The sequence below is a fragment of the Vanellus vanellus genome, assembly GCF_965231255.1.
Source record: "Vanellus vanellus genome assembly, chromosome: 3".
Classification (NCBI taxonomy): domain Eukaryota; kingdom Metazoa; phylum Chordata; class Aves; order Charadriiformes; family Charadriidae; genus Vanellus; species Vanellus vanellus.
Window position 1 is genome coordinate 95,628,284 of NC_138907.1, and position 25,854 is coordinate 95,654,137.

At 39.5% G+C, this 25,854-nt stretch overlaps 1 protein-coding gene across 1 annotated transcript; it reads left to right on the forward strand.

Annotated features, from left to right (window-relative positions):
- Positions 1 to 2,593: 2,593 nt before the first annotated feature.
- Positions 2,594 to 24,241, forward strand: ASRGL1 (asparaginase and isoaspartyl peptidase 1). Its single transcript, XM_082480936.1, has 8 exons — positions 2,594 to 2,704; positions 3,366 to 3,505; positions 4,265 to 4,500; positions 8,387 to 8,529; positions 13,655 to 13,809; positions 17,989 to 18,107; positions 20,055 to 20,165; positions 22,832 to 24,241. Exons 3-8 carry the CDS (start codon positions 4,314 to 4,316, stop codon positions 23,059 to 23,061), a joined length of 945 nt encoding a protein of 314 aa, XP_082337062.1. The 5' UTR covers positions 2,594 to 2,704; positions 3,366 to 3,505; positions 4,265 to 4,313; the 3' UTR covers positions 23,062 to 24,241.
- Positions 24,242 to 25,854: the final 1,613 nt, after the last annotated feature.

A 25,854-nucleotide genomic window follows, 5' to 3' on the forward strand; every position in this document is an offset into this window, starting at 1 on the left:
CCCTTTTTCTTCCCCCAGCTTTATATGCTGAGCATGATGTCATATGGTATGGGACATCCGTTTGGTCAGTTGGGGTCAGCTGCCCTGGCTATGTCCTCTCCCAACTTTCTGTGCACCCCCATCCTACTCGCTAGTGGGATGGAGTGAGGAGCAGAAAAGGCCTTGACTCTGTGTAAGCACTGCTCAGCAATAGCTAAAACTTCCCTCTACTATCAACACTGTTTCCTGCACAAATCTAAAACATAGCCCCATATGAGCTACTGTGAAGAAAGTTAACTCCACCCCGGTCAAAACCAGCACTGCATGCAAAAGAACTAATTTATGCAAAAGAACTAATTTATTCTGTATATTTTAAAAGTTGCTTCTCTGGCAATTACCATATGCAAAGCTCTCTTAAGAAAATTAGCAAGAATAAAGTCAATAGGTCTCTACAGTACTTATTTAAAACTTATCCTAACAGTTCACATAGCTCTAGGACTAATTCCTGATAGGCAGTTCAAGATGTTGATTTTTAAAAAACTACTTAATAGTTACAAAATTAAAAATAATACTTTCCAGTAAGTTCTGAGAGGTTTTACAGTATTTCTAAAAGAACATAAAAAGATTTGACCACAATAGCAAAGGCGGTGGCCAAAAAGGGCTTAAGGTAGAAAACTAATGTGGAAACACATTATTCCAGTTCTATCAAGTGACGTACTTGTTTTGTTGAATTGTAACAACGTTCAACTAATATTAACATTTCAATTTAAGGTTACTATACAAATTTAGTGTTCGGTTGTCCATGCAAACAATTTAAATAATTCTTCTATTTAATCTAACTAGTATCAGTTTTCTGTTTTGACACTACCTCTGAAAGCAAGACAAATATTCTATAAAAACAAGTGATGCTCTCAAGTAATTCACATATAAAATTTAAATTCCTCTTTGTTAATCCTATCAGTGAAAATGAAAAAACATCCAGAGTAGATCCTTTGAATTAAAACACACTAATTCATTTTAAACCAACCTTCAGGATCAAAACAAACCTTAAATTGAGTGACTGCACTCTGCCATAAATCCTTGTCCTTTTGCATAGTCATGTCACCTCGAGTCCCTGTGGGGCCACAGCAGACTGCAGTTGCTGGTCTCCCTGCAGCCTAGCCTAGAGCAACAAAATGCGGAGAAAAGAAGTGAAGGGGTGGTGAGTTAAGCAGGAATGGTCAAGGAAGAAGGCCAGCCTCTTGCCAGATAGAGTTTGTATAAATTTTGAGAAATTTGTGTTTATGTTTTTTACTACAGTATAAATTTGGGGACATTTTTGTTTATGTTTTTTACTACAAAGGTAAGGAACTTCAGAATATTTTTTTTCATGAACTCTATTTAAAAAATATTTTTTCCTTTTCAGAAAGAACTTTTTTTAGTAGTTCTTTTTATAGCAAACAACTGTTTGTTCCAGCAGCCTATAATTTAAAAAAATAAATTAATAATAAATAGCAAGCTTATTTCCTGCCTTTGTGATCTATTTGGGACCAGCAGAGCCACATACAACCTACCCTCGTCTGGTCTGGGCCAACCAGATGGCAGATTGGGATGTGTGATGTCTCCCACAGCCCCAGCTATGAGAATGGGGATGGGAATGGGAATGACCCAGTCTGCTCAGAGGGGAGGGGAAGGACGGGCCCGCAAGACATGCGGTTGGGTTTCTATTTGGGGAAGAGGTGCCATTTTTCTAATTGAACTAGAAGGGAGACCCCACCTGGAGTACTGCGTCCAGCTTTGGAGTCCCCAGCACATGAAGGACATGTGAGGAGGACAGAGGAGGGCCATGAAGATGATCAGAGGGTTGGAGCACCTCTCCTATGAGGACAGGCTGAGAGAGTTGGGGTTGTTCAGCCTGGAGAAGGCTCCGGGAGACCTTATAGCAGCTTTCTAGTATCTGAAAGGGGCCTACAAGAAAGCTAGAGAGGGACTTTTTACAAGGGCATGTAGTGATAGGACAAGGGGGGATGGCTTCAAACTGGAAGAGGGGAGATTTAGAATAGATTATCAGGAGAAAATTTTTAACTGTGAGGGTGGTGAAGCACTGGAAGAGGTTGCCCAGGGAAGTTGTGGAGGCCCCATCCCTGGAGGTGTTCAAGGCCAGGTTGGATGGGGCTTTGAACAACTTGGTCTAGTGGGAGGTGTCCCTGCCTGTGGCAGGGGGTTGGAACTAAATGATCTCTAAGGTCTCTTCCAACCTAAACCATTCTATGAAATCAAGCAGTGGCAGAATCCACAGCTCTGCCTGGCCCCTCCGTGGGAGACTCTGCTGCCAGAGAACTCGTTCCCCGTCTGTCTGCTGATGAGCAGTAAACGAAGCCGAGTAGAGCACGATGCAGCAGCACCCACTGCCAGGCAGCCCGGGGCCGGGCCGCTCCCGCCGGCCCTGAGGCAGCGGCGCCCGGCCCCCTGCCGCGGCTGGGGCTGGGGGAACGCCCGGGCGAGAATGGCAGCAGAGCGCCATCTTAACTGCGGGCACCCCTCAGGCCGCCGCCATGTCTGCTGAGGGCGGCTGCCGGCAGCGGCGGGGCCGGGGAACGGGCTGCCCTCCCGCCGCGGCGGTGCGCGTCCCTCCCCGGTACTGGCACCCGCCCGGGGAGAGCGTCCAGGGCGGCGCTGGGCTGCCGTGAGGACGGGGCGCCGCAGGCGGGCTCCGAGTCCACGCTGTCGCTCTCCGCCAGGGCGGGTGAGGCTGAGCGGACGCCGGGGCGGCGGGAGCGGGCCGGCGGGCGGGCAAAGCCGGTGGGGCGCGGGGGGTGGGCTAGGCCCGCCCCGGGCTGAGGCGATGCCCGGCAGGGCTCGATGCGCGGCTGAGGAGAGCCCGTGCCGAGTTCCTCCTCTCCTCGCCCTCCCTGAGGGGAGAGCGTAGCTGGCGGTCGAAGTAAAAACTTGAAAGGCCTCGCTTGCGGCATCCTCGGTGGTAATAGAGGCGTTTCTGCCCCACCTCGGGCTGTAACGCCCAAGAAGGGCGGGCGGTGGCTTCACCGGGGGCAGGCGGGCCCCGGGAGCCCGTTCCGCTGCTGAGGCCGCGGGAGTGCGAGGGTCCGGGAGGTCGGTGGCGCAGGGCTACGGGGACACTCTCTCTGACGGGTTTGCGAATGGGATTAGGGAAAAGCTGTCGGGTTTTGTTCTTGGCAGCCTCTTTCCAAAAATAGCTGGCCCTGCAAAAGGCGGAGGGTTTCCTCTGCGAGGTGCCCTAGATTCCGGTAGGAGGTGAGGCTGCTTCTCCTTTGCCTTTTTCTGGAAGCAAAAAAAGTAGTCGCCAGCACCAAATATGTGTAGCAGCACGCTTTTTTTTTTTTTTTTTCCTTTTTTTTTCGCCTTTTTTTTTTTTTTTTTCCTCACAGGAGGCCCTGAGCAGTAACAACAAGCTGTTGACATCCAGGTTTGAATGCTGTGTTTTCCTGCAAGAAGTGCAAAGTTTTGCAAGAGGTCAGAGGTTTGAAATCCAGGCAGCAGAGCTGGTTAAGCTGTTAACTCGGGTCAGGTCAGTTGCCTTTCTTTATCTCGGGTTATATTACTGTATTCGAACAGCAGAGCTACCCATCTAACACGAAGAACAGTGAGCAGGATCAAGGGTTGCGCAGGTGCTTGTTTCTGTAATATCACCAGACAGGGTTTATGCTAAATCATAAGACTGTAGAGTAATTTAGGCTGGAAGGGACCTTCAGAAGCCACCTGGCCCAGCACCCCGCTCAAAGCAGCGCTGACCTCAAAGTTACACCAAGTTGCCCAGGGCCTCCTCCAGTCCAGACTTGCATTAGGAGCTCCTTCGTGCGATTACTCAGCTTCCCAAAAGGTAAAATAGTTACAGTCAAACTGTATCTGTTAACTGACCTGTTGGGCTCTGTCCATGTAGAAGGGAGCACATGCTAAAGACTCTTTCCAAAATGGGCTCTGTCCATGTAGAAGGGAGCACATGCTAAAGACTCTTTCCAAAATGGGCTCTGTCCATGTAGAAGGGAGCACATGCTAAAGACTCTTTCCAAAATGGGCTCTGTCCATGTAGAAGGGAGCACATGCTAAAGACTCTTTCCAAAATGGGCTCTGTCCATGTAGAAGGGAGCACATGCTAAAGACTCTTTCCAAAATGGGCTCTGTCCATGTAGAAGGGAGCACATGCTAAAGACTCTTTCCAAAATGGGCTCTGTCCATGTAGAAGGGAGCACATGCTAAAGACTCTTTCCAAAATAGGCCTGCCCATGTAGAAGGGAGCACATGCTAAAGACTTTTCTTTCCAAAATAGGCTAATTACAAGTGTGTACAGCTGAAAGCCTCAGGAGGAGTTTAGCAGGATGAAGCCTGTCATTGTGGTGCATGGTGGAGCTGGACGGATCTTTAAAGAACGAGAGGAGGGAAGTCGTGCTGGTGTTGTCAGAGCTGTGCTGCGAGGTTATGGTATCCTGAAACAGGGAGGCAGTTCCTTAGATGCAGTTGAGGAGGCAGTACGATCAATGGAAGATGATCCTCATTTTAATGCAGGTAATTTTTCAAGAATTAAGTGGGTTTAGAATCATCATGTATTTCAAGTGTTTTGCCCTGATGCTTCTGAAAATGCTGGCTGGCATTTTCTTTGAATGATATACATTGCAGTGGAATAAATATTGGTGTCACAAAATAGCTTATATCTCTGTATAATAAGAGTGTGGTATGTACTGTAGTTGCTCATGAGTACACAGGGAGATGAGTTACTGTTTTTCTCATTTTTCAGTGTTTTATACCTGCTGTTTCATTCTTGTGGTGCTGTATTACTTTTCTGTAAATTTTCTCCCATTACTGTGCTGTGTATTCAGTTTTAAGACATGGACTCCTTAATGGAGGGTATGTTTAGTTAACATTCATGTTTAAGGGACTTGAATATAGTTTGCAGCAATGTTTAAGCCTTAATGATTGAGCTTTACTATTGCCAGAGGAATACTGTTCTTTGGGATTTTAGGCATTTTTCTCTCAATTAATGCTTGCAATTAGTGCTTTTGTAAATAATACATTGGAAATAATGCAGTAATGGTATATGAGTCAAGAATTTATACAGTTAAGTGTTCATAACTGGATTTCCTAACAATTAACATTTATGTCAATAGTCGTATATTTTTCTCCTGTTCGTATGACCTCAAATTTTTTTTTGATGAATTTCAGTGGAAATATTTCCCCACCGCCACCAAGGTATGTCAGGAATGAACATGGAAAGACAGACCTGTCAGTATTCAGTGTTTTAGATAACATAGCTGTTAGTTTTGTGTACACTTAGTTGGCAGAAATTCTCTTTTTCCTTCTCCCCTTGTAATTGAGAGCGAGTGAGAGCTTTTATTTCATATGAAACTTTAAATGTGTTTTTTACTGACTTGGGTTGAACATCTTGATTTTTAGAGCTGAAATAATGACGTGGACTTATAGGTGTGGTGTGTACTATTATATAGTTAACATCACAGTGGCATTCTCTCGTTTAACTTTTACTTTTCTTCATCTGTTCTCTAAATCAGTCACAAGCCTGTAGGACTTTGTTTTGCTCAGGTCAGTAAATCAGTATCTATTTGGCCTTTGGCTCTCTTTATACTTCTGGGTTATGTCTCAAAATATCTCTCTGAGAGAATTTAGTTTTGCTATTTTAAAAACGCTAGCTACTTCTGGTTAGGAAAAAAATCCTAATTCTTGAGAAGCATCTCTTCAGTGTGTTCTGCCTGGCATTAAGCATCCAATGTTAATGTGGAAGCAACTTCAATATAAATTTAAGCTTAAAGATTAGTTACATCTCTTTCTTAATCATTCCGTGTAAACAGTTGCATGCTTTCTTGGTTTTGATGGTTCTGTAGATCAACATTATTTAAATGGGCAATATATTTTAGCTCAGTGTGACTCCCAGTGATGAAAGCTTACTTTATAATGATCTGTTTAGGCTCATTTATTGAGCTTTTACACAACTGTCTGAAGGATTTGGGCACTTACCCTAAGTAGGATCACAATAACTAGCAATATGCTGTGTTTTTCTTACAGGTTTTTTGTACCTTTATGTGGGATCGTGTCACTAATAGTGCTTTTTCTGAGCCATGTTCTCTTGTATCATGCCATTGAATTGACACCTGTGAGCAGTGTATACTCCTCTAAAAATGATCATATATTTGAGGATAGGACCTTAGACTCTACAATATCCAATGACTGATATACAGTTATAACTTAACATTTCACTTAATGTACAAAATGCAAGATGTGGTTGTGGCACACTTATTCATAGTCTGAGGTCTTATTTATCCTTAATTAAATATATGTTGATTTTTTTTTTTGTCTGAAGGTGTTTAATTAATTTGTTCTAACAATATTTATACCTTGTTTGTAGTATATTAAATAAGCAATTTTTAGCAAAATTTGCTTAAACTGGACTTGAGCCTTAAGCCCTTGCTCAAGTTTGACTATGCTGATCTAAATGGCAAGTAGTCTGGTAATCACTTACAGATACATCTAATTGTGTTAACACTCATTAGATACAGCTGCTCTCAGTAGCTGGTGAAAATGAGCTGAAAGCTATGTGAAGAGGGCCCTGATTGGAGTGGCTGTTTAAAACTCACCGTGTGGTATTTATCTTTGTAAAGGAAATAGCAGTTTTACTGTAATACTTTCTAGGAAAACACAGACATTGCTAGAAGACAACAATAAAGGTTGGGGAGAATCGGCACAAAGACCAAGTTGTGTCCTTTTTTGAATTACAGGGTTTAGCCATGCTGTGTAGATGCATCTTGATGTAGACTTGGTGGAGGGGCTAGAAGCTATACTGTTGTCTAAAACTACCGTTTTAGTGACTTGTGCTCCATAATAAAGTCTTCAAGTTCTGCTTGTGCTGAGGAAGTGGCCTTGGTTATATATCCTTCATGTGATCTCTTTGACTAGCAGTTTTAACTAGATTGGAGTGAATGCTCCAGATACAAGTACTGTCATTACAGTATACCTTGCACACTCTTCTCAGCCATTGTAGTACAGAGAACAGATCTGTTCATTTGTTAATAGAGGGAATTGGAATGCTCCTCTCAGTACCCCTGCTGGGATTTGGCTAATGCCAGACATGTTTGTAATTTGTGTCCCCTTAGATTTTCTGTCTTCTCTTGTTTCTGTTTTGTTTTTTTTTTTTTTTCCCTGCCCCTTTGTTTCATAAGTAAGCCATACATTTTTTTTTTTTTTTCCCCAATGCTGCTGCCAGTGAATACCATGGCCTCAGAGGCAGGTAGTCCCTACCCATCGTGCTGGAAGGCAGGTGAAAAGACAGTCTGTAACCGTAGAAGGAGGGATTCATCCTACCTCAGATAACCTGAAGTTTAGTATTTAGCCTTGCCGTAGCGTACAGGCTTTCACTGGGGTCAGTGGAATGAGAAAGGGTGGCTATACAGCTCTCTAAGGCAAGTGGGATGGAAAGGGTGGCTATACAGCTCTCTAAGGCAAGTGGGATGAATTGTTCTTAGAGGGCACGTGTCTCTCTTCACTGTTTTAGCTCTGTAAAATGTTCATGTCTTTCTATCTCAGCTACTGTGTAAGTCTGTCATGTTTTGTTTTGTTTTTTCTTACTTCTTTGTAAGCTTAGTCTTCTCCATCCTTATTAGCAAGGCTTGTGCACTCTACTTACAACTGATTATTCCCCTGGGATAGTTATTGACATTACTAAAAAAAAAACACTTATTTGAATTGTCTCATTTTGTATCTCATTAGTTTTCAATTAGGTTAGTGATAGCACTGATAATTATAGAAAATAACTATCCAACATTTTATTACCTGATTTTTATTTTTTTTGTAATTCCTTCATCTACTGTTTTTATTTGGTAATGAAGAACTTGTTATTTCAAGCTTTTGTTACACTAGTGAGTGGACACTTTTATTCTGCACCATCAATTTTGGCAGTTTCTTGGAATGCTATGTGACATTAATCTGTTGATAGGATTGAACACTATGCTATTTTGTTGGGTTATGTTGTATCCTCCTTTGGAAGAACTGTAAAGGTGAAATAGTTTTATGGGCACTTGAAGTGCTCTGGGGTATAAAGAATTCTGTTCGTTATTGTTGGTCATTTTAACTTTCATACCCAGTGTATCATTTTGGATGGGCTTGGAAGTGTGGTTTTCATCTGATAAAAGTAAACTCAATTTTAAAGTAGACATTGTACCCTGCGAGACTTCTGTTAATGGTTGGATTTTGTCGTTATACTCAGCAGTGTTTCTTCTGTTTTGTTTGTATTCAAGAGATACTTTCAGTAAGTGAGACAACAAACTGGGAAAGAGAAAGTTTGCTTGATGAGATCTTATAATTGAATCACCTGATGATTAGCTCTTAATGACTTTCTTCTTTTTGCCTTTCTCCCTGATTTTTTTTTTTTTTCCCCCTTGGTCTTTAGGCTGTGGATCTGTTCTAAATGAAAAAGGTGAAGTAGAAATGGATGCCATTATCATGGATGGAAAAAATTTAGACTCTGGAGCAGTGTCTGCAGTTAAATGTATAGCAAACCCAGTAAAACTTGCTCGACTTGTCATGGAAAAGGTATGCTGAATATGTACTTGAGCATGAAGCGCTTTTTCCCTTAGAAATTCATCTGATAAATTGATACACCTCGATGATAATGTTTGTATAGTGCTTTAAAGCAGGAAAGACAGGAGAAATGGATGGTAGTGTTTGGAAACTATGATCATGACCACGAAGAACTTCTACTTTAAGGGGTTTTGAGAGATATTTATTAAAAATAGTATTCCAAGGAAACTTAAGTTCTGCCAAGCAATTGGAAGCACAGGGAGAAATTGACCTATACATGTCAATCTCCTGTAGCCCCACAAATACAGGAGGGTTTTTTTTGTTCACTTATTTTTTTAAGAGTGTTTATGCTGTCACTGAGTCTTCTGCTTGATCTTGCAAGATTGAAGTTGAATAATGTAATGTTGACTTTGCAATGACATGGAACTGAATTAAATGACTCAGTAACATTTGGCCATGTAAGCAGTCTTACGTTGTTCTAGGCAGCCTTCTCCAATGTGACCTAATCAGGTGGTAGCCTTTGTGCAAAGTCATGGTCTTCCAGCAGTAGAACATAACATTAGCCCTATGTGATGGTGATAGACTTTTCCAAGAGAATCAAACTTGTCAGGGCAGCAAAATGATTATTACTTATCTTCTATGTAAAATCAATCACACTTTACTCCACTAAAAAGTCCCTTTAATATCTGCCACAGCAGACTTCTCTTGTTTTTCAGAAATGGTGCAAGTGGTATGGTTCAGGATGGCTGATTTGTGTGATGTGTGCATCTGGTTTACCATTACTAGGCTGTGACAGTGATCAAAAAGTTTGTACTGCCTTTGGAGTTTTACGTTTTTCATCCTACTAGTGCAACTGCCCTATTGTTGAAAAGGGTTCATATTTGCCAAAACACTTATTAACTAAGAGGATTTATGTTTCTTTAACCTTTCAAAGTGACTTTTGAGGAAACAAAATCTCTTGGTGATCTGTAAAGATGATTGAAATGTAATTTGTCCTCAACAGCCTCCAAAGAAGATAGGAATTATTTTTGCCCTTAATTGGAGGATAGTTCTGCTTTTAAAATCAGAACTTTTCACTAAAGTATTTAATAGAACTACTTCAGTGAAATGTAGGTTTACCAAAAAAACTGTGTTAAAATTTTGAATTAATATGATTTTTTTTCCTTCATATGGGTTTTATTCTATCATTTAACTAGAAGAAATAAATAAGTATAGCTAGTAGACAGCTTCACAACACCAATTTTTTCAAAATTTAAGAATGTAGGTGGAGGGTGGAGAGGTGCCTTCTAGCATGTTGGGGGGATTTGGGGGGAATGTTGGGTTTTTGTTTCTGTAGATAACTTCTTGTAATGTCCATTGTTCAGTTCATATTCCAAAATCACTGATTTTAATTTTTGTTCCCCTGTTGTCTTCTCCATGATAAAATCCCATTTAAGTCAAGAAGAATAGAGTCAAAACAACACTGTTGGTTTTTGAGAACGTAACTTTCCAAAGTGTGTTTTAAAAAACAAACAAAAAAATCCCCAAAACACACATACAAAAAAACCTCCAAACAAACAAAAACCCCACCACCTTTCCCTTGCCTTTCTTGTCTATTATAAGGTTGGTCTTGTCACTGTATGGTGCTTCTGGTGTTCAAAAATGTTGAGGCTAAATTTGAAAAAATCATAAAATTTATACTTGGCCCTTTACAGATAATGGCGTAGGCCTAAACCCATGAAATTTCATGGTGAAGTGTATTACTCTAGGCCCAGATGCAAAAAATTCAGTGTAGGTGAGAAAGTTTAAACGTATATGTTGGCCTAAATTGCTTGATATATCTTGAGATGAGCTTCTGGTGCTTCTTTATCAGGTATTGTGAATGGGTTTACCAAATGATGTTACTCTTCTGTTCATCTTGACAGGAATTTTGGGACACCAACCCATGATATTTCACAGTACATTTCAGAGTGTGTTTTATTTTGCTATGCATAGTTAAAAATATTTTTAACTTTGTGACCCCTGGGTAATAAGACTGTGGCTTTCCTGGTGTCCTAAGCATGTTAGGATGCTTATTTCCCAGTGGTTTTGAGATGCCTCTCTGCCTTAAGGAATTTTGAAACATGCAGCTCCCAAAACCAAACAAACAAAGAAAACCCCTCCCCACCTGCTTGTAATTTTTATTTCCATTACATTTATGGAACAATATGGGCTCCATCTGGTGGCCAGAGTAACTCTTCTAGATTGTTGTTGCACACATTCATTCTCTTTGCTGTCATTCTCACTGGGTTCAAACTTGTCCACATTCATAGGGTAGAAGAAAGGGCACCAAAATAATTTCCATTCATGATTTACTGTGATACTGTACACAGCAGCCTCTAGAGATGGAAGGCTTTTAAGTAATTCAACAAATCCTTGAGAAAGTAGTTAAATTCCTGATGATTTTTTCCTGTTTGTAGTGAACAAAAATAGAATGATATGTTGAAATGGCTGCTTTTTTTTTTTTTTTTTTCCTCAAATGCAGCATGTAATCCCCTCAGCTCCAACACTTCATTAGATGGGCATCTTGTGAACATTAGAGCACTGATTCATTGGTATATGTGAACTGTGTGTATGTTTTCCCCTACTATATCATCCGACCCTTTACATTAGACAAAGGAGAACATAGCTTAGAACAGAGACTTCTCAAGGCAAAGGTGCAAATTTTTGCTGCACTCTGCGCACTGCCAGGATTATTAAATTTTAGGCAAGCTGCAGAAATTTGGGGCATTTTCTCTTCCCCATTTCCCATGAAAATAACTAAACTTTCCAACATTTGTTGTTTGTTAGTAAGATCTCTGGAACCTTTTTTTTTTTTGTCCTTTTGGGTTACTTAGAATAATTGTGTTACAGAAAAATTAGGCACTTAAAGTTAGCAAACACATTCATGAAACTGTAGAAGAAGGATGAGACAGAAAAATGTGGGTAATGTTCTACCAGCTCATTTGATCAACAAGATAGATTGAAGAGAAAAACAAATAAAATTCTCCTTAAGATACCTTCTTTTTGGTGAGGACTGCAAAAAAAAAAAAACCCAACCCCAACCAAACCACTCTATCATAGGAGCTTATACTTCTATTTTTTCTATTCTTCTATTATTTCTTGTTTGTGCAGCTTAGGAAGGTGGGTATGTTATCAGAATCTGCATATGGGAGTGAACCCTTTGAAAAAGTTTTAAGAAACAACTTCAATTTTTTTACAAAAAAACTTTCATTTTTTAAACTTATTTAAAGGATGATACAGAGTGTCAGTTGCTGAAGAAAGCAAGTGATGAAGGACACAGCCTTCTGATACAGATAAAGTCACAAGAAAAGTTCCATGTATTTCCTAAAAACAAAAAACCAAACCAAAAAAAACAAACCAAACCAAAAAAAAAAAACCCAACCTGATTTGAATTATTGGATCCTTTGCTTCTGGTGGTTTAGTGGCAGAGGGGGGCAGTATTGCACAAAGAAGTTGGGTATCAAGTCTAAGAACACTAGCTTATTTAAAAATACACAGGTCTTTTATTGTCTGGTAACATCACTCAGCATGTAAGCCTGTTGTTCACTCTTTCACGTGTACAGAGGGCTTCTTCCTTGTAACCCATTTTCTTGTTCCCTAAAGCAATACTCTCATGAATTGAGGACTTAATTTGACGATAAAAAGGCATGTCAGTTTTCAGAAATGTTTGATGTCAGGTCCACCACTTTAGAAACATTCTTGAAGTGTAGTCACATTTCCCTCTTCTGTACCTATCTGAAGGGGTTAGTGCAGAGGCTGTAATAGGCTTAAGTAGAGATCAGTGTCCATGGGTTGGGAGGAGGTTCGGCTGGAAGCCTTCAAAACAATGCAATGCTATGGGTTGGTCATGGTAGTGATTGCTTGTCGTTGCTTTAGAAATCAACAGAGGTTGATGGACTGCAGCATCTTAAAAGTCCAAAGCTTTGAGATTGTAGATGTCCTGTGGAATGCAGCGTGACACAGCAATGAAGCATAACACAGAAATACCCAACATCTGGCATCTTCACTTCAGGCTGAGAGCTGAGTATGTGCCGCTCTGGTGCCCTGCAAGGCTCTCGAAGCCTGCTGCCTCCAGCATCACGTGGTTCTACTTTTTGAGCCTCAGCTGGTACCTGTGTGTTGTGCTGCTGCGTGGACATGAAAGCTTGCTTGAAGTTCGGTGCTCTGCTCTGACTCCGTACTGTATAGTCAGACCACTGCTCCTCCAAAATCTTCCTAGGCTCTGATGAGCAATTAACAGCTGTGTAGTGGTCCAAGAAATTGATGCTTATTTTTGGACGCAGATTTTTTTTTTAATAAAAGATTGCATTTTAGAGTTCATACTAAAGTATAAGGATTAATGAAACAAATTTATCTGGCAAGTTTCTCTAAAATAGGAATTAACCGAGCTGTACAGACTTTGAAGCATAGATTTAACTAAGGTTGTTGACTTAAAGTTTGGTCTAAGTGCTTTGCTAAATAAAGGAATTGGAATAGAGCTTCTGCAAATGTTGTTAGACGAGAGAGCAAATGTTTCTTGGTCAAACCCATTAGAACAGCATTCTGTTCTCAAATTTGAAATTATGGGTCTATAAAAGTAGCAGCTAGTTGAAGGAAATATTTAAAATAAAATGGTTCAGCTGATGTTAAGAAACACTTAAGTGTAGGGTATTTATACTTTTTGGTTGTTTTACGAGGTGTAATATCTTTAAACAGAAAGGAATTTATATACCATTCTTTTCTTCTGGATAAAATCTTCCTAGATCTCTTAGTTAACTGGACAAAACACTTAGTTCAGTAGTGATTTGATGATTGACTGGAAACAGTACAAAGAAGTTGCATGCCAAAGAGAAAATTTATGAATTTTTCTTTTCCCATTTTAATAAGTATTAAACAGAGAAATGCAGTTCTTTTCAACTAATGATGTATGTTTGTATCTGTGTTTTGGAGAGCTGAGACTTTTTTTTTTCAGTTAGTGGAAGAGGATATAAGCATAGAAATGTAGAAAGTTTAAAAATAAAACAAAATTTGTAATTTTCTTTGTGTGGATACTTCTAAAAATAAAGAGTGACTATACAAAACTGCTCAGTACAACACAAAACAAGAATTTTCAATTAATCTCGTCTGTCTTCTGCAGACAAAGCACATGCTGCTGACTGACCATGGTGCACACCTGTTTGCTCAGGCTATGGGTATTCCTGAGACTCCAGGGGAGAAACTCATAACTGAGAGATCCTGGGAGAGATGGAAGAAGAACCTTGAGCCAGATTCCAACCCTGAAGAGTTTCAGAAGTAGGGGTTTTGTAAAATATTTTTTCTTTCTAAATTCAGGTAATTTAATTTGTGCTATCAGTTAAAACAAACAAACAAACAAACAAAAAAACCAACAAACAGAACACCAAAAAACAAGAAAGCTTTCAGGCCTGTATTCAGACTTGAGAATACTTCAAGTGTTACAGTGTTTAATACCATCTTCACAGTATGTCCTCAGTGAAAGTAATGAAAAATCAAGTTTTCAGTGAATTTGCTCAAGTATAAGTGACTGAAACAAACTTGTTGATGCTTAAGAAGATAGTCACCTAGCTTTTGTGGCATTAATGGAGGACAAAGTTAGAACTTGTTGCTCTTAAAATCACCAGTTATAGAAGTACATAGAGCAGCTTTAACAAACAGCAGGCATCACTTTGTATAGTTCTTTTCCGTGGAGGAACTGGGATTTTAAAAAATCTCCAGTCCAAGTTTTAAAACAAGTCCATGAAAAAAAAATTAATAAAGCTGATCTTGGTTAAGTAGATGATCAGATTTGCCTTTAAACTGGATTAGTTAGTTAAACAACATCAGATTTTGACTAGTAACTCCTTCTGAGTGCTGATTGTGGCTGTTGTTGTAGACGAGAATGAAAAAAAAATGACCAAGAAGTTTAATGTAATGGTGGGTGTGAAAAGATATGCTACCAAGTGGTATTGCACAACAGCAAAATGAAAATTTTGGAAAATAAGTCTCGTGTAAAGTAGAGAGGAAGGTGAGGTGGATGGGAAAGGAAGGAAAATCATCAGGTGTCAAAAATGTTTTTTATGCCTGTGAGCTAGGCATAAATACTAAATTGTTTTGAGCTTCCATTTGTACGTCAGTGGTTGTGGCATAGGAAAACACTGCATTACATGACATAAATGCTGTATTACATGTTGTTTGTATGTTCTGTGAAATAGCAGTAATGAGAGAGGCAGAGCTGAAGAATTTGGGGATCAAAAGGAGGAAATTTCTTCTGTGGGCACATTAATTAAAGTCCATTAAATGAGGTTATAAACTACAAGCTATATATTACTTTTAGTAAATAGCTAGAAGGAAAAACAAATTCATGAGGCAAGTGTAAATATGGTCTTGTAAACAAAGTGAAGTTGTTCCTTGACCATAAGGTCTTAGTCATAGTTCATCTTGTATCCAACAGAAGTTTTCTTTTCATCCGTCGTCTATCCAAGGACTGTGTGGTATTCTAATTCATTATGAAGAACTTTGAAGATGGCATAGCCCCTACTGCAACTTGGTCTCCTGAATATATAAGTTGGAACGGTGTGGCATCTGAGTCTCTATTCATTCTTTAAAATAACAGTGTTAGGAATCTTCAATTCCAGCATTGTCTTGTTCTGGAATATCTGATAATAGAAGGCTTCTGTATTTCTTAAAGGCTCGAGATGTTTTCTTGTCTTAGCCTCGCTGTTGTTTTTCTGACAACCAGTGCCCAAGATATCAGCACAAATTGACAAAGTTGAAAACAGGTCTTTTCTTATGCCAGCCCATTTGTTTCTGTGTCACGTGTGGACTGTTCTTTTTTCCTGTTATGTCCACGGTGATTATGCAGAAAATTGCCTGAGGTGAACAGGCAGAAGGTGAAGGTAGTATTAGTCAGAGGCAACATAATACCAGGTCATACTAGAATTGGAAGGTTGGTGTGTACTTCACTTCCAGTCCTTTGGTCCTAACGATGTTGCAAACCTTGGAGGTTCACAGCTTTCCAAGCAGTTTGGTGTCTCCAGAAGGGAGACCTTTCTCTTCCGCTAGTTAGAAGCCTGCGTTCATTTATGCTAAAAGCTTGTGATTCCATTGCATGTACAACATGTCATCTTGTACACCTTTTGCTGAGAATAAGGTGTGGTTTGTTTTATCTTCGGTGTCTCACTCCAAAAATTCTGACTATACCTTTGTGAAGAATTGCTGGAGATTGCCTGAGAACCCCACAGAAAGGGAATTGAGTCCAGCCATAAGGTAGTAGATGGGCTACTAGACCCTCTGTGAATCACAGTACAAGAGTGACTTGAGGAGCAACTGACAGCAATTGACAGAAAACCCTACTACTGATGCGGGGCTAAGAGACAAAATAGCAGATGCCTTATTAGTTGAAATAGCAGATGTCCTATTAGTTGAAGGGGGATAAAATTAGTACATGTAACTTCATGGGTACTGGATAATGAAAGATTTAGACAAAAGGGAATGAACAAATCCAAGTGACTCATTCTGTATCACAGTGTATGCAGTACGTATATAATTCTTGATTGAGCAAAATCATTACTACTGGTAGCATCCTCTGGTATACTACAGGTAATGGTTGAGGTTCTTGCTACTGTCACTAGCTAACAATAGAGAGGTGGCTATAATATGATATCTCTACTTGGACAGTTTTGCCTGCCTTGGTAATGTTTCTGAGTCACCTAGCTATGCAACAGATTGTTTATATCTTCCTTGCCTTTGTTCTGAAGATAAACAAAGAAAACGTGAAGCTGAAGCAATAAAAAAGTTTAAAGGAATAGTAAGAAATAGACTGTGGTTGTCTATTTGCTTCACTGTAGATAAGGTATGTCAGACACATTCACTTTGTTATTTATCACCAGTTGAGCTCTTGTACCAAAACAGATAGCTGCTGTGTATGTGATCTTTGTACTTTCCTTATTCTCACAGTTGCTTAAGGTAAATACATACCTAGGAAAATATCCATCTGGATGCACCTTTCTTAATTTGTTAGGAGGATATAACTTTAGTTGGTTGAAGGGTGCCACATGAGCATGCAAGGGAATACTGGATTTACTAATATTCTTTTCGACAAATCATTAGTAACAGATGGATGGGTGGGAAGCCCATCTGCACTGTCATATCAGTTTGAGATGAGGTCTGTCTCCACATAAATGTCAGAGCAGTTTGTAAGGCCTGTGATTCATCAGTCAACTTTGAATTGCTGTGAATGAAGTGTAGGGACTGACAGTATGATATTTGACATAAGCAGGAGGGAACAGGAAGTTGGTTCTCTGAGAAATTGACTGTGGGTTTCATGGTACACAAAGACTTTGTTTGACTTAATTAGCTTAGATTCTGTGGGGTCATAGAGAGACCCTCACCAGTGCCCAGGCAACTTCCAAAGGTAGTCCTGTTCCAGTCACCTGTTGGGCAGTTCCCTGAAGGATTGTTACAAATTCTTTTCCTGTGTGGAGGGATCTAGATTTTTTTGGTATACATCTCCTAACCAGATAGTCTTTTATGTTCCTACATGAATTGCCAAGATTGGAATATGTGGACACTCAAACTGTTGCTTCTCAGTAATGTCTTGCTTCTCAGTGCAGCAACTGTTACAGTAAGTTACAATAGCCTTTTTTTGTCCAAGTATGAATACACATGTACATTTTAAGCAGCCTATTTTATGTGACTTTTCCATGCTGAAGAAATAAAGCAGTAGTTGAGACTTCTGTTTTCTTCAGTGCATGAAGATTTTTCAGCTGATGTGCAGTTTCAACAGATTCTACTGGCCAAGTGATTTAAACCTCAAGATTGCGTAGTTGAGTACAAAGATGAAAATATGTATTAATGATGCATTGTGAACAATACTACTTGAAAGGCACTTAAATAACTTTTTTTTTTTTTGTGACATTCAAACATTTAGGGGAATAAGGAAGAGGAAAGAGGAGGAACAGGAAGGAAATGATTCAGTGCATTCATAACGTTACTTTCCTTTTCTATATTCGCTCATTTACATGCATTGTCATTAATAATTCCGGTTAACTTTCCATTGAGACAGTGGAGACAATTCTTGCGTCTTTGAGTTGCCGTTTAGGGGAAAGTTGTGTGTCAGGTGTGTCACAGCCAAAAAACTATTCCAGAACTGATGGCTAGAAATATTTCTGCCCTGTGTGCTTTTATTTTGCAGTTTTTTTCCTCCCCAAGTCGAAGTTTGCATGCTATGAAGGTAAACAAGTCATGGGGGGAGACAAAAAATCAAGTGTTTGTACTCTTAAATACAAAGCTGTGAGAATTGTTGCATATTGCTTGTTATTTTTGTAATGAGAAGCATGGTAAAAAATAGCTTTATGATGAGCAGTAATTTTTTTGCAGTAATCTTTTTTTAAAGCTACCTGGAAAATAAATGCAACATGCTTTGGCAGGTATGCTTTAATTCTACCTAATTTTGTGAACTGTTTTTCTTGGCAGAGACCTTGGAACAGTAGGTGCTGTTGCTATAGACAGTGAAGGAAATGTAGCTTGTGCAACATCCACTGGAGGACTCTCTAATAAACTGATTGGCCGTGTTGGTGACACAGCATGCATAGGTATGGGGTGTGGGGTCTTGCCTCTCGTTTTTTTGAGGTCTCTCATTTAAAGGAAGAAAGAAAGAAAGAAAAAATAAATTAAAAAAAAAAAAGTATTACACATTCTCCTTTTCTTTAGTGAAATGAAAAATAAATACTGGTACAACTGAAATGGAGGCCTAACATTCAAATGTATGAAAGCTCAAGCTTCTTAACACAACATGGAGATTGCAAGTAAGGATTGGAAGTAGAGGTGTAGTGCTGTCATCATTATCATCCAACATTTTTCTGTCTGGAAAATGGAGATGGGAATTTCTTTTTTCTGTCCTTTATGAATGCTAACTTTTTTTTTTTCTGTTTCCTTTCTGTTCATTTTGATAAAGCTCTCCTTTTGTACATCTGTGCTTACAGCTAAGTCAAAGAATGTAGCCTGTTCCATACTAAGATGCTGTTTTCATGATACTAAGGAAGTAGGTGTAATTGTAATTACTGTTTGTTATATCAGTGAGCCAGAATTGTAAAATGACTGGCAACTTTGAGTAAATTCCTGTTCTTAGAGAGCCCTGATAGGACTGCCTCAAAGCCTAATAGATGCGGTGTGGAATAAAGGAAATATTTTAAGAGATCTCTTATCCAAGTATAAAGAGACACTTGAAACCCTTTCCCCAGACTTCTTCCTCTCGTGGGACAGACTTGCCGTTTGATTGCTTTCAGGGTTCTACCATACAGTTAGGATTTGAAAAAATAATTGTTTTTAGTAAAATGTGTTCCAAACTCCCAACTGCTGTTGGCATTACATGATTATTATAAAACTAATACTAACTTTCTCTTGCAGCCTAAGTTGCTAATATTTTCATACCCTCTGCATTTTTACTATGATTTTCAGCTTAATTTCTGACTGCAAATACCCTTCTCTTACATAGATCGTATTAAGGGCTCCTATAGCATGGGACGCGGGTCTGTGAAACTGGGCACTGTTGAGCATATTGCTTGCAACTTTCACTCTCAGTAGACATCTGCAGGATTGGATACAGAAATGCTAGCTGTCCTTTTAAATACTAGAGCCTTTTGAAAGGGGGCTTTGACAGACTGATTGTGGCAGTGTTTTACCACATGTAAATCGGGGTCCAGTGAAGTGGTCTGATCTGATCAAGAAAGTACAAAAGGGAAGAAACTTTCACTGCTCTTCTGCGCCCCTTTCCCCTCCCCCAGTACCTTGTTTATAATTCTGTGGTATGTTCCTCCCCAGCTCCTGGGAAATATTTTTCTTAGGAGATGTGCTAGAAACATGGGTGTTGAGCAAGCGGAAGCTTGGTGGAGAACAGGGTGTGGAATGTGCCAGCAAAACAAGGATGGGAGTTAAAAAAAAATGGGAGAGGTGGGTAGGAGTTCAACAGAAGAAACACACTGCTTGTGGTGAGGACTTGCAAGATTCTTCAGGAGTGCTTTGTGATGCCTCACTAGAGCCCAGGCTCTTCAAATCTCACCTGTTTTTGCGAATAAGTTCCCCTCCAACTTTGGTGAATTGACCAATGTCCTCACAAGATCTTCTTTCATATCTTCTCAATTGGTAATGTTGTGTGACCTGGCATTTTGTATCCCATCGCTATCTTGCTTTTCTTCAATATACTATCCGCTGCTGTTCAGGAAAATGTTTTTGTCTGTCTCTGTGAAGTGTTGGCCTGCTTCTGTTTCTTGTCCACAAGCAGATCGCTAGGCTTCTAGCTCTCTCAAACTTGGCAACTGACTTCATCCAGCTGTTGCTGATCTCTTTCATATATTTTCAAACTGAGGCAGAAATGAGAGAAAAGTTAGTTACTGACACTTTACTCCCAGAAGTGCACGGAATTGCTGGACCTTTAGAAAGAAATGTTTGGTACCTATTTTAAACAATGTAGAGTTTGTAAATTGTATTACAGAATACTGTCTCTTTTTTTTTTTTTTTTTTTTTTGTCCCCCTCTGAAAAGGAAGTGGAGGTTATGCTGATAACCGTTCTGGTGCCACTTCAACCACAGGACATGGGGAGAGCATTATGAAAGTGGTCTTAGCCCGACTGATCCTCTATCACATGGAGCAAGGTATATTCCAAACTTCCTGTAAACTGAAACAATGAGGATAGGAAACATTGCCTAATGACAGGTTTCATTTTATGTACTATCATCGTAGAACAGTTGTCAAAAGAGTTGCTCCCAGGGGTATGTGGATGGGTCACCTGTCTTTAAAAACAAAACAAAGTACTCAAGTATTAATAAAGCTAAAATAGTCTTACGTGGACAGAAATATCTATGCTGCTTGATGTTTAATCATGCTTTAGATCAATGTACATTAAAAGATATTATTGCCTACTTTGTTTAACTGAAGTTCTGTTTAATATTTTTTTCCCCATTTTAAAATAAAATTTTGTGAACAAAGAAATAGAAAACAAGTAAAAGCAAGATGTATTTAAGGAAGCAGTAGGGGAGGGCTAAAAATAGATAATCAGAGCTGAAATAAGAAAGCATAGGATATCACCTTTCTAATAAACTTTAAAGGTCTTTATTTTAACAACTCTGGTTATAGCAACAGAAACACTTTTAAGACATTTTAACTATGATTTAAATTTTCATTTAGTATTGGAAAATATACTAAACTGACTGGGTGGGTATGTAGTAAACAGCTGACACAGTATGTCTTATGTGACTGTAATATAATCTGACTATGGGATGACCCTTTGGAGCTTTACCTTCATGAGTTAGTCTGTCATCTAAACCCTTGATTATATTACAGCCTGTAAACATAGCCAGACAACACATTTGTCTTGCATGCAGTTGAAGAATCATTAATATAGATATCACCTTTATTTTTAGAAAGCCGTAGCTTTTGGGCAGTACAGTGTAACTTACTTTGAGATCAATCGAACTGGAAATAGTTGGAAAACTTTCAATTTACGTTTTTATTGGAGGGGCAGTAAGCAGAGACAAGTTAACAGCTGAGAATATTTTTCTTATGCTTTATAGAGCTGTTTGCTTATGAGTGCATTTCTCTGTAAATCTCTTGGCTAATGTGGTAGTTGTAGCATAAAATACAACCGACAAGTTAATTCCCAAAGCTCTAACACATTATAATCTCCCCTTACCCTCTATATTATGACCCTTGGTATTCAGTTTGTGAATGGCCTTCCAAGCCGTATTTAGCCTAAACTGTGTAAACCAGTTTCTTCTCTGGCTTGACGTTAACTGTATTGCAAAGGCTATGCATTGATAGCAGTTATCTGACTTGTGATAAGTCAGTATAAAAGGCAAATGAGGCTCAAATTAAAAAGATTTTTTTTTTTAAGAAAAAAAAAAAAGAACCCACATGTGTGCATGTTTAATTGGTTTGCACTTGTTCACCCTGCCTGTGCTTGCTCTACCTTCGTTCATCCTGCTCAGAAGTGTAACTCAGCTGCCAGGAAAACATGTCAGCAATAGACTTTTTTTTCCATGCCCCCCTCCCCTACGCCCCCTCCATGTTTCCATGAAGGTGCTGAAAACAAACCCTCACGTTATTATAACTTTTTGAGTCCTTGAATGGTCAATTGAAGTTGCAGATTTAAGAACAACTATAGAGCTCTTTCATAATGCTGTTCAGCTATTCAGTAATTCACACAGAAAGTATCTTCTTTCGGACCAATGCTGCAAAATTTTCTTTCATATTTCGGGAGTGAATTACTTTGCCAGTCTTAACAGCTGTTGGAATCTCTGTCTTATGGTGGCAGCTGTTGTCTTGATGAAAAATCAAACAGTGAAATACTGACCCTTTGAAGTCAGTACCACTGACTTGAATAGTCACAGTGTCACCCGTCACCTCAGAAAAAGGAGCTTTATCCTGTCAGTCAGCAGGGCTGTGAATAATTCTGACTCTGCTGGTTTTGTTTGGTTTTAACTAGAATTTGCAGGGAAGGCATGAAGGTCAGTTTTTGTTCTGCAACCTAAGCTGCATAACATTACTGATGGTATATAACTTAGGACAATTAGGCCAAGCCAACTGCATTCCTGAATGTATATTCAAACTTGTAGTGAACAAATATTCTGCAGCTATTACAGGCCTGTGCGTATGATGCACGCGTTAACTTGAGATTTATTTAGAAAATATTCCTGTTAATAAGAATTAAGTGTAATGAAAAGATCAAGTTGCTTTGCTGGTCCTTTCTCTGATGTCTAGTAGATTGAGTCCTCATCTTGCCTGATACTTTCAGAAGTTTCAGGAAGAGTAACGCTGATGTCTGCTTTTGATAAATTATGACAATGGGAAGTACATGCTTTGAGTTTCACTACGGCCAGCGGACTTGGAATATAGATGATTGAAATTTCTGATTGTTTTAATTTGGTTTTTTTTTTTTCCAAACTGTAAATGCTTTAGACCTAGCTTGTGACAAACCTTTGGTGCAAAGCTTGCAGATTGACATTTTTCCCTTCAAATGATGGCATAAGGAATGTTGTCTTGAACACAGAGTTGAGTTAGTCTATTTCAAACACTGAAACTGAATTACAATCTGAAGCTATTTAAATCCTGTCTTTGTAGCAGCACCATACCATAGCAGCTATTAGCAACTGTCCAGAGCCTTCCTGTAAACAGTTCCTTTGCTACACTGGAAATTTCTTGCCCGTTTATTTGAAGGAGGAGTTAGATTTGGCTGGCTTTGTGGAGAGGGGTGAAACTTGAAGGGAATTAAAAAACTTATTTCAAGACATATGCCGTGAAGTTATCTTGTTCTTCTTTTCAGGAATGTCACCAGAGATGGCTGCTGACACTGCATTAGACTACATGAAGACACGAGTTGGGGGCTTGGGGGGTGTCATTGTTGTTAACAGTTCAGGAGAGTGGGCGGCAAGGTTCTCCACCAAGCAGATGTCCTGGGCTGCTGTAAAGGATGACCAGCTGCATTATGGGATTTATGCTGGGGAGAGGCATACAAAATCTGTTGATGAAGCACTTACATCTGAAACTGAGTGATTCTGAGAATGAAGAAACATTGACTGAGGAAGAATTAAGATCTCCAGTTTTTGCTGGAGGACGATGACAGTTGATTTCATTTTTCTGAAAGATCTGTACTCTTTTGATTGTGTCACAGGCATTGCCACATTTATAGTCAAAATTGAGTCTGGACATAGTCCTTCAGTGGTCATGGATATATGTATAGTGTTTATTAATACCTTCAGGAAGTCAGGAGATTCTTCTTTTCTGGATAAGAAAGAGAATGGTCAGCAGGATTCTTGGTTAGCATGCCTTAATGCTGCATTAAAGGGAGTCTGAGTTTCAGTATTACAGGAACTCTCTTCCATTCCCATTCTCAGAGACTGCTGCCCAGAGATGAATACCTATTAATTAAAAACTGAATTTCGAATATTGCATCACTCTCCAGAGTCTTTTGAGCAGTCATCCAATGATAAGAAAGTGCTAACTGTCAGTGAAATGCCACCAAACAGCTGTGAAGAGTTAAGACTATGTCATTGTCACAGGCTTGAGGTAACTGTCAGGGGAAATAATAACGAAGTAAAGAAAATAACTTTTCTCCAGAGATGGGAAATGTGCTGTGCTTGGAGGAGTCCTATTTTACTCCATGCATTGGCATCAGACCTACAGTTAAAAGACAGAGACCACAACAAAGTAGGCTACAATATTGCAAAGTGTGTGTGGATAGTTAACAAGAAAGATATTACTGACTTAATACCTGGGGTGGTAATAAAGAGGATCATTATTTCAATAAATAGAAATAAAACAGCAATCTTTACTACTCAAATACAAAGGTGATAGGCACCTTTTAAACCTAAACATGAGACAGAGAGATGATGATTAACTGGAAAAATAATTATCTAAAATCAAGTGATAAGCTGTACTAAAACAAATAAAACTGCCTCTTAACAAGCTTCTTGTTTGAAGTCTGAAATGTTTTCTTGAGAGCTTTTCTTTTTAAAAAAGAATTTATGTTCTGCATTACCTCTAATACAGTTTCTTCATTAAGACTTTGTATTTTTAAAAGAAAGCAAAATTTCTATTTCCTGTTTTCTGACTTAACATAATTTTGGGGGGTTAAAACTGTGTAATAATTTGATGGATTTTAGCTGGTGACTAGGTTTCCTCTGCAGACAGATTTGTATGTTACAATTGCACGCCATCATACTGTGGAATGTTCCCTTTACGAGATAACCCAAATAAACTTAGAAAAAAATCTTAAGTCATAGTCTGAAACTGCTCATACCTGTGTCCTAACTCCAATAAGCCATGTTATTGGCTTGCTGTATACAGAATGGTCAGGTTGCCAAGGCTGTCTAACCTGCTCTCTGCTTTGATCCATGGTTTATTAGATGTTGCAGATGACTGGACGTGGACACCAATGGTTAGAGTAGATGGATAATTCAAAACAGCCACGGAGTACTTGTGTACTTTATTCCACAGGAGATCATGCAGAAAATGGCTACTATGGTTATCAGAAGTTCATGAAACAAGAACAGTATTTCAGATGTGCTCGTCTGTAGAGAGAAGTGATCTTCTTCCGATTAAAAATGAATTCATTTCCCCTTTTGTGCATGTAATGCAAATTTTAAGGGCCAGGGTGTTCTCTTTGAGAAAAAGCAGTATTGTCTTAGCTTCATTTCCAGAATATCAAGGCAATCCAGATTTTTGTGGTCAAGGATCTGCTTTGTTTACCTCACCTGTCCCTAGTGAAAGATCAAATTCAGGACAGGCAATAGAAAATACCATCTCCACGAGTTCTGCCGAATTTCACTTTGCAGCATTGTTTTCATGAACTTGCTCAATGATTTTTTTTTTTAATGAGGAAGAATCAAACGCGAAGGATGTTTTTTAGAGCTAAATGGTGATACATAGGCATGGATGTAGGCTGTACACAAGAGAAGAAGAATACAAATACTTTGGTTTATTCCTGCTTTGTCAGTTTAAAGAGTCTGCAGAGGGCATGTTCCTCATAACCGTTCCTTTGCTTGAAGCAGCTGCGGGGAGGAGCATTTAACCTACCACTACTGCAACACCTGGTGCATCACCTTTGTCAAGCTCTGGTTTTGTTATGTTTTCTGAGTGGATGCAAGCCTGCTCTGGTCACGCTCCAAGTTGACCAAAACCCAAATGATGGTTAGCGCAGCAGTGGGCATAAGCTAACATACCCGCTGGGTGGTTTATGGGCTCAGGTTTGGCACTAGGCTAACCTGGACAGTTGGCTCTTGGTTAGCTTTGAGCAAGTTCACACCTGCTCAGAAGGTACCATCAACCGCAGCAGCAATACAGATATGATCTCAGGGCTGGCAGAAGGAATAGTACATGGTTACTGTGGTTAATTCACCTCAGCTGTTCTCAGAAATATAATGGAATAAATTGCTGGCACTTAATGAAGAGCATTATCCTATATAGGTTCTTCTATCGCTCATCACCAGACTAGCTGGGCACCTTCCAACAGTGCATTAGGCAGTGTGACTACCATCTGGTCTGTATGATTTGTTCTGCCTCACCCGCTCCTTGGTAGCGTGCTCTGTATTCCTTTCTTGTGAAAAAAGTGTCCAGTTTTCAAAAACACGTGTGTGCTGTCACACCTTTCCAGTTCACGCAGGGCTGGGAATAAGGAACTGCCCCTTGTATATGGATGGATGACGTTTGATAATCCTTAGGCTGGAGTTTGCTCCACAGTTCATAGAATTGCAGAATGGTCAGGGTTGGAAGGGACTTTTGGAGATCATCTAGTCCAACCCCCTCTGCCAGAGCAGGGGCACCTACAGCAGGTTGCACAGGACAGCA